General features: G+C 33.7%; 2 protein-coding genes and 1 pseudogene across 2 annotated transcripts; 2 read left to right on the top strand and 1 right to left on the bottom strand.

The window, feature by feature from the left end:
* Positions 1-504: 504 nt before the first annotated feature.
* Positions 505-2,648, bottom strand: LOC109856636 (annotated as a pseudogene).
* Positions 2,649-3,590: 942 nt separating this feature from the next.
* LOC109856634 (TBC1 domain family member 15) lies at positions 3,591-8,708 on the top strand. The gene is made up of 10 exons (XM_020432140.1): positions 3,591-3,614; positions 4,142-4,884; positions 5,528-5,620; positions 5,703-6,204; positions 6,290-6,463; positions 6,579-6,673; positions 6,747-6,945; positions 7,008-7,225; positions 7,311-7,625; positions 7,715-8,708. The coding sequence occupies exons 2-10, from the start codon at positions 4,780-4,782 to the stop codon at positions 8,006-8,008; spliced, it is 1,995 nt and encodes a 664-aa protein (XP_020287729.1). The 5' UTR covers positions 3,591-3,614; positions 4,142-4,779; the 3' UTR covers positions 8,009-8,708.
* Positions 8,709-8,761: 53 nt separating this feature from the next.
* LOC109856635 (uncharacterized protein F10E9.5-like) lies at positions 8,762-10,429 on the top strand. Its single transcript, XM_020432141.1, has 3 exons — positions 8,762-8,846; positions 8,981-9,301; positions 9,387-10,429. Exons 2-3 carry the CDS (start codon positions 9,075-9,077, stop codon positions 9,874-9,876), a joined length of 717 nt encoding a protein of 238 aa, XP_020287730.1. The 5' UTR covers positions 8,762-8,846; positions 8,981-9,074; the 3' UTR covers positions 9,877-10,429.
* The last annotated feature ends 3,800 nt before the right edge of the window (positions 10,430-14,229 follow it).

Below are 14,229 nucleotides of genomic sequence, written 5' to 3' on the forward strand. Positions count from 1 at the left end.
TTTTCTTTTTATAAGAATTATAGTTACGTTCTTTGAAATTTTATATTATCGATAATAAAACGACTAACTGTGATGCTTTAGAACATACGAAAAACACTCTAATAAAATTATATCATACCTATTTGTAGGCTATATAACAACTAATGTTTTAAGAACGTTTTTTGCACTTTCCCGTAATATAACAATAAATGATAATTTAAATATATTTTATTATTACAAAAAGCCAAATAAAAATTGAATGATAAAAATGAATCTGAAATATTTGTAAATATATTCGTGTTATGATAAAGTACAGAAGAGTGAACACGTACATATATCACTTCTCATTTTATGCAATCGAGTTTTTGTAACAGTTTGATAACGTCTTGTACCCGAATCAGAGTGATATCACGTAATCCTACTGATTGTCCATTAGAAAGGTAACTACTTAAAAAAAAAAAAAATAAAAGTAATATAATTTGGAGGCAAGTACATATAATACTTACTTGATTGTTCACGATCGATCGGCCTTGTTATTATCCACAGGCTAATTTATTGTCGAAACTACTCAAAACAATGGCAAATGCTTGGATTGTACAAAGAGGAAATCTGTAATCCATTGTAAAAACATCCTCAAAGACTCGACAAAACTGCATTACAATATAGTCCACTGAAATTAGATTACATTTCATCAGTATAAGTTAAATTTAATAAATTTATAAATATATGAATCGATAGAGGCTGAATGATATTTCTCAGTTATATATAAATATAGCATATAAAATAGAAATATTTAAATATTCCCATCATTGTCTTACCATCATGAACAACTTGAAAATTTTTTACAGATGCCTAAATTACTCCATGAAAGTTTAGCACATATGATTGTGTCATCATTCCATACAGGCGTCTTATTGTGTAATTCTATTAAACTATTCATATGTTTCAATTTCCAGCATTCTGAAAAAGCATAAAAGAGGAAATTTCATATTTAATTTCATATTTAATGGCCATTCCATATCTTATATATGTTTAACATAAACAACGTGGTAATATTATGTTGCATAATATTTTAACATGTTAACAAACTTTTAAATTTCTATTCTTCTCATTTTAGATCTGATCGATATTGCTTTAATAGTAAAATTTATACTCAAATTTATATTTATTGTTACGCTTACTAAGCAATGTTTCTGATTTATCTCGCGAACAAATTTCCACCTTCTTTTGATCGGAAGTCATTCCCGGTTTAACGACCGTCATTTTATAGTCCTTTAAAATCTAAAACATTAGTGTCATACACTAGTGTGGCTAATAGTTGTTGCGGATTCGAACGTTCGTCGCGTTTATTCATCAATAAATATCCATTGTCGTAAACTGTGAACTACAATCGCAGAAAATTTGTTCTCAGCTTACCGATTTAAGATTCTCTTCCTCTTAAAAGATCCACAGTATCACTTGAAATCAGATCATTGCACTTGTTGCACTTTTCTTCTTTCAGCCAGCTAATAGAAAAATCTACATAAATATAAACAAATAAAAATTTGATTATCAAAATAAATAAATGTAAACGTACCTTCTTCCCGGAATCACACTCCAATTGTAAGAAATAAGTCGAGTAAAGGCCATGGTTCACACTTTTTCAATTGCAAGTAATTCTACATTTATAATGCATTTTCTTGTTTACAAATTGTACACACTGTTTGATATGTCCTACACTGCCTTCTAATTCTGGACTCTGTAAAAAATATGTAAACATATTTATTACAATTAATTCAATATGTATACATCTATATGTACATGTAACTTTTTGTTTCTCTACTATATAAAAATTATAATATACAAAACATTTACAAAAAGAGTATGAATTTTCAATATGTGAATTGAATTCATAGTCAAGACGTAATACGAATTCGTAATATTACTGACAAAAAAAATGGCCGCGCCATAATTGATTGTAATGCTTCACTATCACTTGCGATTAGGGTTGCCATCAAATGTCCGGGAAAAAAAGAGGACGGATAGCTATCCAACCTCGGAGTAACGCGAGAGAAATAAAGTAAAATATTTACCACCAAGATTCCCTAAAACACCGGACGAGCATAAATCACCGCGGACGTCTTTGCAAAATCCACCCGTCTTCGGCATTTCTAAGAAAAAGACGGTGTTCAGAGAAAAGAGGACGGACGGCAAGCTCTACTTGCGATACAACTTATCAATGCGTAAACCCGTCACTATGCGACATGTATTAATTTTCGCGAACTACCGATATTCGCGCGCTAGATAGCAACAAACGCGAAGAAATAACAAAACACTTGGAAAAGAAACGTACTTGCGCTGACCATTCTTGGAAATGCTCTATCGTGTTCCTGGAAGTGCTCTACCGTGTTCTTGGAAATGCTACTGCCGCGAAAAACACTTTGACAGCCTTGCATCGTTTTCGACGCGTGTGCGGTACTAAATACTTGTTGTTTCAAACGTCCGACACTTTGTGGTACATGCATATCACGATTAGTTACGTGAAAAATGACAAAAATAATGAAAATTACCTGATTTGAATGATAGAAGTTCCCTCTCGAGTGCCGCGTCGGTTGCAGAGAAAGTTTCAGTGTTTGTTGTCACTCGTACCAATTGCAAGCGTAGGTCGCGTCCACATTGTCCAATCGCATTGATTATGTTTGGTAAAGTGACCAATGCAACAGAGTATTGTAAACTCGACCTAAGCTCGCGATTGTTGCGCCAAGTGGAACTTACTCGTGATTGCTCGAGTTTGAACATAGCGAAATGCGCGGTAAAGCACAACATGCGATTCTCTTTTGTTCTATATGGACGAGTCCAACCATAGTTGCAAACTCGAGCCGGCTAGCACCGAGAGCACCGAGGTGTTGGGAGCCACTGGGAACACGCACACAAGCGAGAACCGCCATCCGTGTGTGTGTTCCACGCACACGGACGGCGGTTCTCGCTTGTGTGCGTGTTCCCAGTGGCTCCCAACACCTCGGTGCTCTCGGTGCTAGCCGGCTCGAGTTTGCAACTGTGAGTCCAACCCCCTGTTCCTGTTTATTACTGGCAGTACTGAAAATTTATAGATTCACGTAACGTATCCTATAGATCGTTCAATACTGCCAGTAATAACGGAACAGGACCCAAGTGTCGAGGAAGATCAAGCAACTGAGATCTAGCACTGAGAGCATATATTTTCAAGTCATCAAATTTTTATCACGTCTCGACGTAATAAAACTTTACAATTATTATTATATCTTGACATAATTTTAATTCGCCAAAATTTATTATGTTATTCAGCGTTGGGTTCCATTTCATGTCGTTGGACGTCACGCACACGAACACGGTTTCGTTTGTGTGCGTACCTCCGTATCACCGATGATCTCGATGGTTGGCTGTTCTACTTTATCGACAGTAAAGTGTGATGTAGCACGGATTCAAACCGAATGAAATGGGATCTAGCACGGACTCTAACCGAGATAATACAATTGTATCGTATGCGCCTGAAAGTGGAACTCGTTTCGTAGTTCATGAGTTCCACGCACAAAGTGGAAACCCGGCGCTGAAAGTAGCGGCTGGAAACCGTCGTAAAAAAAACAACAATGGCACGGCCGCTCTCAGTCTTCTCTCAGGTAGTATCAAGCACTTAACGACGAAAAACAAAACATAAATAACTGTTTACCTCTGAAAGAAGGTACAAATATTTATATATGTATAGGAGAAAATGAATTATGCGACAATCTAAATTATTTTATTTCATCTTAGCCAAATAAAGCTTACAATGCACTGGCGCCACAAACACGTAAAGTCAGTTTTCTCGATTCTGACAATTTTTCAATTACGCTGTGCCGGGCAAGTACCGCGAAAATCTCGGGTTTTAGGCGGAATATCGAAAAAGTAAAACTGTTTATTCCTAGAGCTCGTCAAAACGCGTCGAACCATGAGGTTATTTGGTCGATTCTGACTTCTTTTCAAATATGTATTATGTGCTGGCACCGCGCAAACACTCTCGAACGCGAGTTCCAACGTAACCGTCGTCAAGGAAGTATCGTTTTTCGGTCTTCTTCAGTCGACAACATAATTTTTTTATTTTAAGCAAAGCAAAGCATAGCGTACTATGTTTTGCTGTAGAAGTCTTTATATGTTCTTTATATTCTAGAATGGCGTATGGACTAACTTAACTCGGTCCAATGAGCCAATTTTGCACCAAACCAAACCACTCTCGAACGTGAAAATCGCAGTCAAATAGTATTGCGCGCGATAGCACGGACATAGCACGGAATAAAACCATGTTCACGGTTCGACATAGCGTATACGTATCGACAAGTCCCTCGTGGATATCGCCATGTAGGTGCCAATGTGTACCACCCGTGGACATGCGCTAGCTTACGGTGCGGAAAAGCGATCGTAAGAACTCTTATGGGCCTTGGCCGCTCTCATTCTTTTCTCTCTGGTGATATGTTTGACTTTACTGGATGTATCTGCAAGCAATAAAGAAATAGTTTACAAGACAATTCATTTCGACGAGTTTTTCACGATTCATACGTGATAAACGAAGAGTATTTAGGTTTATTTCACATATATGCACATAAATATTTCTTTCTTTCTCTCTCTCTCTCTCTCTCTCTGCTGCACACGCCACGCCGTGCATGCCAATGCGTGAACAACACGAGGTAAATTAGAGTCGAGCAGAGTATAAAGCGGTATAATCGTGGCGTGCGAGCGAGACAGCGAATTGACGCACGTAACGTGCGAAAGAAGGAACGCGAGAGAGGGACGGCGATAACAGAGTCCGCGATGTGGGATAGTTGCGATGAGAGCGAGTGCAGCGAATTGAATTCAGCAAGAAAGACGATTGATCGAGCAAGGTCCGAGATGTTCGAGCCTACGGAGCAGGGAAAGGTGAGTCTGCCACGTTGAATAAGATCATCCGGGCAAGATCCGTCGAAAAAATTGTTGTGTCGTTGGATGATTCGGGCCCGAAACAACACGTTTCGCGATCATGATGACATTCCTCGAGCACACCCGCCCACGGTGTGCGTTACGTTGCGTGTTCCACATGAGAAAACGCAACGATCCGATTTAGCACGCGGGAACAATGTTTGGAATAATGGCATTCGATTAATCGCGTACAAACAACACTCACACCTGAGTTACGCCCGCGTATTTTTGCTCAAAATATTCGAGGTTAGGGTTTGGCGACTATTTGTATTTCGCGAGAACGCGATAAGTTTCGGAGCAACTTGTTTTGCTTATTACAATCGCAAAACGAGATGATCGTGCGAAAAAAAAAGATTATTTACGAGATCTTATTAAAGATTATAATTTTCGCGTTCTGTCAAATTTGATACAATTTGCCCTTGACATTTCGCAATCTGTTTATAAACAATACGCGTGTGTCCATTATTGGATAATGATTGATCATTTAAAATAAGTTGTTGATACTTATGTAAATGCTACAAATTATAGGAGATATACTTATGATGATTTTTTATAAAATGTTGATTATAAAGAAGAGATTAAGTAATGATTTTGATAATTTTAGGATCTCTGTATTCACACGGGTGTTGTGCTTCGTGGAGCAAATGCCAGAGAAGATGAAGTTCATAGTTTAGGAACACTTAATATTGTGGAATATGTATGAATTTCTCAATGAGCACAGTTAATATTATTTATATAAATCTATCATATATTGAGTATAGTTGCTAATATTATTGTAGAGTTTTGGCAAATGTATAGAATGGAGACCAGTAGAAGACTCTGTGGTATCAGAGTGTCAAGATCAAGATCCAGAATGGTCACTAGTAGACACACATACAAGAAGAACTCGTACAAACTCAGAAGGTCCAGACTCCCTTGGACATACAAGAACTGTCAGGATATTGTTTTCTGATTTAAAGTCATTACGTGTAAATCACAGTGGGCAGCAAATAATATTTTTGCAGAGAGATGGTACCACCTATGTTGCCTTCTTTCAGCTGTCTAATGCTGAAAGTTTTGTTAATTCTTTGAAAGGATTTATTAAATTTGACAAATCACGTATGGACAAGAACTTGTATGTTGTTATGAATGAAGTTGAAACTGTATTGCAAAAATCATTTGCCGAGTTGGATTTGTTTCAAGAGAACACTTCGGATTATGTATGGAGGTTTGTGAAGAATTTGCACAATCATCCTTATGAAACAACAATGGAAGCATTCAGTAAACTTGCTGATATCTGGTGTAAGTGGATACATTATATAGCTTGAAATCAAAGTAAAATTACAAACAGAAGCTCTTAGTTTCTTGACTCTTTGTAAAATTTCAGTGTATAAAGAGCAACCAGTGAAACGATCAGTCGAAGAAGCAGTCTATGACTTGATGAATCAGTCAAATATGATTGATCCTCCTCCACGTGTTTCTGTGTCCGTAGGATCTGGCGATGAATATGAAATGATTGGAGTCGGAGTAGATTTACCTCCGCGACCGCCATGTCCGCGCGGTAAAAATATTAACATATACTATTATAAAAATTACATATATATAAATACATAATGTGTGTGTGTGTGTGTGTATACTATAGAGTATGTACGAAATAATTACATATTATATTTCAGGCGCACCATTAACACAAGAACAGTGGGAAAAAAGTAAAGATTCAGAAGGAAGAATCATTAATTCAGAAGCTATAAAAGAAATCATCTTTCGAGGAGTAAATATCCTAATAATTCTTCTACTGATATTTAACATTTTAAATATGATACATACATATGACAATTTATTAGGGTATTTGTCCATCATTGCGTTTTGAAGTGTGGAAATTTTTATTAAATTACTATCCATGGAATTCGACACATAACGAAAGATTAGAAATAAAGAGGAAAAAGACTGATGAATATTTTGCGATGAAATTACAATGGCGTACGTTCACATCTGCGCAAGAGAGTCGATTTTCGGATTATAGGGAACGAAAAAGTTTGATAGGTAATAAAGCAGACAAGCTATTATATACGTAAAAATATATACATATCTTTTAATTGTTTTAGAGAAGGATGTTAATAGGACAGACAGAACACATCCTTATTACGCTGGAGATAACAATCCTCATTTGGAACAGTTATATGACATACTCATGACATATGTAATGTACAATTTCGATTTAGGATACGTTCAGGGTATGAGCGATCTTCTTAGTCCTATATTGTTTTTAATGGATAATGAAGTTGATGCGTTTTGGTGTTTTGTTGGATTCATGGATAGAGTGGTAAATATAAATATTTCTTGCCTAGTAATGCGCAAAATCAATGCTTGCAAAATTTATACTGTCAATTTGTATTATTTTCAAACAGAGCACTAATTTTGAAATGGATCAGAAAGGCATGAAGGAACAATTATGTCAATTACATACTTTATTGTCCACTACTGAACCGCAATTAGCGTATTATCTAAACAGACACGACTCTGGCAACATGTTCTTTTGCTTTCGATGGTTGCTGGTACTTTTTAAGCGTGAATTTAGCGCGATCGATATATTAAAATTATGGGAGATACTTTGGACGGATTTACCTTGCAAAAATTTTCATTTGCTTATATGTGCAGCTATTTTAGACACGGAAAAGAATCTATTAATAGAAAACAATTTTGGATTTACGGAAATTCTGAAGGTAATGCCAAACAGTTTTTAACAATCATTATAATAAGTTGTTGTATAATAAGTTATAATCAAAATTTAATTTATAAATGTTATCTACAGCATATAAACGACTTATCGCTTAATATTGAGTTACCTTGGACAATATCCAAAGCGGAAGGTATTTACTATCAGCTTATCATGGCTGATCAGATTCCTGATGATGTACGCGTTATTATTGGACTGGAACCGTTGCATAAGAAATCAACGAATGAAAATAGCGATAATGCATCTGGTAATACATCTCCTAATGAAGTTCGCGCCAACTCAAGAAGGAATAGTTCAGGCAGTGCTAGTGTTAAATTAGGTGACGACGAAGTATCATTTGAACGTGGATTGAATATGTCATATATATGAGGTCACGATTGGACTTTCATAATGAGTCATTGATAAAGAAAAATGACTGAAAGTCTAATTTTCTTCAAATGAAGAAAATTTGTTGCAACTTTTGACAAGAGTAGGTCTTATTAAGTTAAAATTATTGTTGACAATTCCTACAAGAGTTTTAAGCTAGATCGGAGCAACAATATTTTAAAGCGATATGATAAAAGAAATCTAAATAAATTTTTCATCCAATTATTGATGAAGTGATTTCTTTTCGTTTTAAATATTGTGATTGACTGATTGTGATTGAACTTAAAATTCTAAGACATATAAGTGTATTGGAATACATTCTGAGAAATAACTAATATTATAGTTGAATTTTGAGATATTTATAACTTATTATTGTGCATATAAATATGAGACTATGAAGATAAGAAAAAAAAAAAAAAAAAGAAAAAGGAAAGAAATTATACATATTTAGTATTATGTATATGTGTAAAAATACACATGAATATATGTAAAGATGTTTTAGTGAAAAGACACACTTTTTGTCAAGAACATTATTGCAACACAATATAGTATGACTTTCAGATGAAAATAACATTTCTGACCTCTCTTGACAAGTGTTATATAAGCATAATTTTCACCTAATTTAAAGGCTCTTTTTTTAGATTTGTATAAAGCCTCACATTAACTGTATATTTCTAATAAAAGCCACCTATTTACTCTTTCATACATTTTTGTTGTATATTATTTTCTACCTTGAAACATAATTTTCTTTTTCTAGAACATAAATTTTAAGTCTTGATAGATGAAAAGAGAGAAAAAACATATATTGAAAGAAGTATACATACTCAACAGAAATTTATTAGTAAACATTTATGTTTTTGCTTATTATTTTAGTAACTTATTAATTTTCATACTTTGCTTATTATTTATTCCCATAATTTGCTAATTATTTACTAATTTATTTCCAATTGCTCTGAAAACAAATTTTTACTATAGATTTTGTGGTTATGGCGAACAATGGAGTCGATGTTGAACACTCCGTAAGCTCGGCTTGACCTTTCTAAAGAATAGAAGCCGTATCGAATGAAGTATGGAATTTGTTGCCACGAAACGACGTAAATGTAGAAAGTGGAGAAAAAAGCGACATTTGAGAAGAAAACGGATGCATGATATCAGTGAGGTTAGGTCTGGTAAACATACGAGAGTTTTCTCAGAATATATAAACATCTTCAACGCACGTAAAACGTTAACAATGGGAACAATGTGTGCAGACGCTTTTTGGAAAAATTACGCAGCATCTCAGGAATGGCAAAAAAAGTAAGTTTATTCAAAAAAAAAAAGAAAAAAAACAGCTCCACGTAAAAGAAACAATAGTTAAGTTCACAAATTATCACATTTGCAGGCATAACATAACCTGGTGGAGATCACGCTGCGTTGCTCTTGAATATGAAAATGAAGTACTGCGTAATAAACTGAGATCCTTAGCTCAGCAGCATAATCATTACAATACTACAACTCAGAATGATAATTATCATGAAGATGATAACGTAGAACAGGAAGAAGTAGAATCTCATTCAAATACTGAAGAGTTTGAATTTAATATTACTGAAGATATGTTGAAGTTTTTTGAGACAAGTGAGAGACACAGAAGAGAGCTTCAAGAAAAACGCAAATATTTCAAAAAGAAAGAAATGCCTCAGAGAGAAACAGAAGATATCTCTGTTGTTGGTGGTGCTGAAATTATGAGTACCAAGAAAAAGGAAGCAGAATCGTTATATGGTAATGATGGTCCTAAAATATTAGCTATGGAAACTGCTATACAAGCTACATTGGAGAGGCACAAAGATTTAGTGAATCCTCAATACTGGCCCAATATACCTCTCAAATTTTAAAACATTTGTAGAACTTTAGAATGAGGTTTTATTTCCGAACCTGTGATGGATTTAACTCATATTTTCAAGAAAAGATTGTTATGAACGGTATAAAACGTGTTGTTAAATGGTATTTCAAACAAATTTCAAGTTCACTTTTTTTTGTTAAAGTTGCACTAAGTTGCACTGAAATTGTAATTGAGCGGACAAAAAAAAGCACGTCTTACTCTTTACACTCATTACACTATTCACTACTTTTTTGGGATCTGAATATATATATATATATATATATATATATATATATAAACAAAGTGTCTTCCAATGGATTTTTGGTCGTTGAAAAAAAAAATCCAGTAGCGAAATTTATCTACGACATCAGGTTTCAGAGAAAATTAAGGTTAATTGTGCCAAAATTGGCGTTTTTGATCATATTTACTATTTTTGTGTGGCTAAACTAAATTTTGTTTGCAATTTTACTTACTCCAAATTGAAATGTTAAGAACAACACGTGCAGAGAGATCTGTTCATATTTATTTTGATATATATCTGTAAAACATATTATAAAAATGTGAAAAATTGCATAAAAAGTTTATAGAAATATTTTAGTTTTTCAAAAGTTTTCAAAATATGTGTTTTCATATTATTGTGTTTATTTAAGGTTCATTTATGATTTCAATAAAACAATATCAGGTAACTTGTTCTTTTTTTGTCCTATTTATTGTTAATATTACTTATTATATTTGTTGCTCTTGTTACTAATTTTTATTAGAATGTATTTAAATGTATTCTGTGTCTTTTAGACGCCTTTAGATGGTTTTTTAAAAAACATTTCTTTTTTTTTCTATTTGAGCGTATTACCAAACTTACAAACAAGATAAATTGCAGAACTATAATCAAGACATAGATATATCAAGATTATAAGAATTATAAGCAAAAAAGTAATTGTTCGTGTATTTTATGACTGTTTCCTCTTTTATTAAAAAAGTAAGTGTGCACGAGAAATTCTAAATACATATGTTGTGACTTTGTAATTATTTGTCATAAGTGTATTTTATATTCTCTCTCTTTCTATGCGCACACACATTTATATGCTATTGACATATTCTAGATGTTGATCTGTAAATATACTTAAAGTTGTATACTAAAGCCGATATTCATAGTCAATTTTTCTATTTAAGATCGTCTTAAATTTATCTTTAGATGCTATGCAGCCAATAAGCCTACTTGTACATTATCTAAAGATAAAGACTTAATATGAGATTCTTTAAATGTAAGATCCGACTAGGTATGAATATATCACCCTAAAAGATACAACTCTGTTATACATACTAAAAGATGTGTTCTCAGTATGTAGTGAGAAGCAGAAAACATCGGATATAGTGGTATTTTTAGTATGTACTTAGTATATCGCAATACGTATTTTGAATGTTTCTAGAAAGTACGCAATATACTTTTACGATATCTTTAAAACACTCTCAGAATCTACATGTGCTGTTAGGGAACGAATTTCTGTTTCACATTTACGCAGTTTTTATAACGTCATCAGAAAGTTTATATCAGCTGTCTGCAACTTTATCTATTTATTAAATTATTTCTTTACATCAGCTGTCTGCAACTTTATCTATTTATTAAATTATTTCTTGGCATAGTTGCTATTAATGCGGATATAGAATAATTTTTTGGAAAAGATAATCTAAACATCTATCTTTTTGTTTGCGTTTGTGTGTCTGATATAATGAAAATGATGTAATGATTTCTTTAATACATAAAATAACCAAGAGATGGCACCACTTTTATTGTTCTGTACTCGAGTTTCTGCTAGGGATGAGCATATGATATCGATATATCGACAATATGGATATAATTCTTTTGATATTTGATATTTTAGTATCGATATTCTGTTATTGATAATATCAAAAAGATATCGATAATTTTATTTGATATTAAATATCGCATTGTTTGATCGGAATTATTGAATATATATAATATATATATTCAATAATTATTAATATTGACAATATCAAATAAAATTATCGATATCTTTTTGATATTATCAATAACAGAATATCGATACTAAAATATCAAATATCAAAAGAATTATATCCATATTGTCTATATATCGATATCATATGCTCATCCCTAGTTTCTGCCTTACTACTGAATATAACGCGTGCTGTTCATAAAACGCATTTTAATGGAATAACTTTAATGGAACAACATTTAAATAGAACTACGACCAATATAGTTCTACAAATGCTAGAGTTTGTTACAGAAATATATATGTACTATTTGTAGAAGTAAAAAGAGGAATATTTTTTGACTGTGTAATGTAATGTTTCAATTGCAAATGTCAACTCATACGAAAACAATTCTTGTATACTTCAAAAAAATCAGACTTTCAAGTGTAAATATATTTTCTGATGTCTAGACTCTTCCGTCGCTTTCAAGTAACTTTAAATTTAATTTTTAATCAAACAAAAAATTAATTACGTTTATATAGATACATAACACGAAAGAAAATTAAATAGATATAAAATAAGATATTCACACACACACAATTAATATATAATAAAATTTAATATTAAATTAAATAAATATGAAATAAAATAATATATTTTACAATCAAATTGAGCTATGTGACATTACCTATAGATGCAAAATAAAAAAAAGTTGAATTAAAAAATCTTTTTCGAAATGGAAAAATTACATCTCACAAAAACAGACATAACTCATAAGATCTAATGGAATCGCAACACGTAACGTACCTAGTAAACGCAAACGTCGTGCTGCAGGACTCATGCAATCGCGCCAGAAGTAATATCAAGTTGTTTCTCTCGAGTCGCCGCAGCAATGGCGCGGTCATAAATGACACCTATCATATGAAATACACCGCGGGAAGCAATTAATAGCTAATCTCTCTCTTTCTCTCTCTTTTCTCTCTCTCTCTCTCTCTCTCTCTCTCTCTCTTTCTCTCTCTCTCTCTCTCTCTAAACGACACCGAGCAATTACATTCACATATTATTATTACTCGAATCAGAAATAATCGATCAGGACTATCGCGGTTTACAAAAAAAACCATGATTGCTTCGCGATGCGGTTGTGCATAGCTGTGTTACATACACGTGGGCGACTATAGAGAAAGACGAGTAAAAAGCACGTTGTATAAGGAATCGACATAAAGATAAAACTGAATACGCGCACAAAGTGTATTACTTTAATACTTCCTCAATAATATTTGTAAGCGCTAATGATACGCGGAAAGATCCTGTAAACTTATGTAAGAGTTATATTTAACAATCTAATTCTCTTTCTCTTATCAAAACGTTAATAAATAATTTATCTCAATAAATAATACTTAAATTAACACGTTTTTCACAATTTAATTCTTCGAAGAGATATATAAGAAGTATTAAAAATCTCGAAGAATTTTTTTCGAAAAAAACGGTAACAATCGATTCACATTCTCGTCTATTAGCGTCGCGCGTTCCAGTAAATGCATATCTTCTGCCTCGAGAAGACCGGTCGTATCTGCAATTTCATCGTCGTCCGTACCACGTGTAGAACCACTCGAGCTGAAGTTTGCGCGCGCCATGCCTCTGTAACTCAATTACCGCGCATTGTGTTCGTGCCTTCGGTACCGCGCATCACGACGCATGGATTTTACCATGTGTGCATACTCGGCGACGGCAACGAGAGGGTAACTTGTGGCGCGGATCAAGGCCGTAACTCCCGCACGGATACCGCGCGCAGGCGAGGCACTCAAGGTATTACGTATTCTGCCTCTTTTGTCGTTGATTGAACATGGCATTGCTAGAATGTCAGGACTTGAGGGTAAAATGCGAAGGTCTCGCGAAAGTAAACCGCAGTGGAGCACGTGCTCGTTAAATCAGCCGTAAAACACGATATAACAGATTGCACTTTTTTTATTACAAAAACTTAATAAAGATATTCGACGTAAAGTTTATTTAATTAGTAATACTGATTAAATTAATGTGTTCTATGTGAAAATTTTATGAATTTATAGTTTTAAATCTCTTTCTTGTATCATTATGACGAGTATAGTTGGGGGTAAAATGCGGATGAGTAAGCCACGTTATCCTGTCTCCTCCTGCGGCAAGGTTCCGTAGAATTTTCAAATCACAGTTCGTGGGATTCCAACATTTAATGCGACTCGTCTAGGAAAAAGCTCCCAATTATCTCGAAATAACACGTTGACACTTGGTTTTTACATGTTGAACCGAATTTCATATCTTTACACTCTCACTGAATAACAAAAAACGCAGTGTCTCATTTCTCTTTCGGATTATTTTATTCGCGATTTTTTTATCCGCGCGCGAGAGAAAACTTTTACAACTTTTCCGAAAATAAACACGA

The sequence above is a fragment of the Pseudomyrmex gracilis genome, unplaced genomic scaffold (assembly GCF_002006095.1).
Source record: "Pseudomyrmex gracilis isolate BER0280 unplaced genomic scaffold, ASM200609v1 scaffold_128, whole genome shotgun sequence".
NCBI classification, from domain to species: Eukaryota; Metazoa; Arthropoda; class Insecta; order Hymenoptera; family Formicidae; genus Pseudomyrmex; species Pseudomyrmex gracilis.

Excerpts from the sequence above, each read along its gene's own strand:
- LOC109856634 (XM_020432140.1), top strand. The coding sequence starts at position 4,780 with ATGTGGGATAGTTGCGATGAGAGCGAGTGCAGCGAATTGAATTCAGCA. Across the intron at positions 5,621-5,702 it reads CACTTAATATTGTGGAATAT|AGTTTTGGCAAATGTATAGA; the intron begins GTATGAATTTCT and ends ATATTATTGTAG. Across the intron at positions 6,946-7,007 it reads GGAACGAAAAAGTTTGATAG|AGAAGGATGTTAATAGGACA; the intron begins GTAATAAAGCAG and ends TAATTGTTTTAG.
- LOC109856635 (XM_020432141.1), top strand. The coding sequence starts at position 9,075 with ATGGAATTTGTTGCCACGAAACGACGTAAATGTAGAAAGTGGAGAAAA. Across the intron at positions 9,302-9,386 it reads TCTCAGGAATGGCAAAAAAA|GCATAACATAACCTGGTGGA; the intron begins GTAAGTTTATTC and ends TCACATTTGCAG.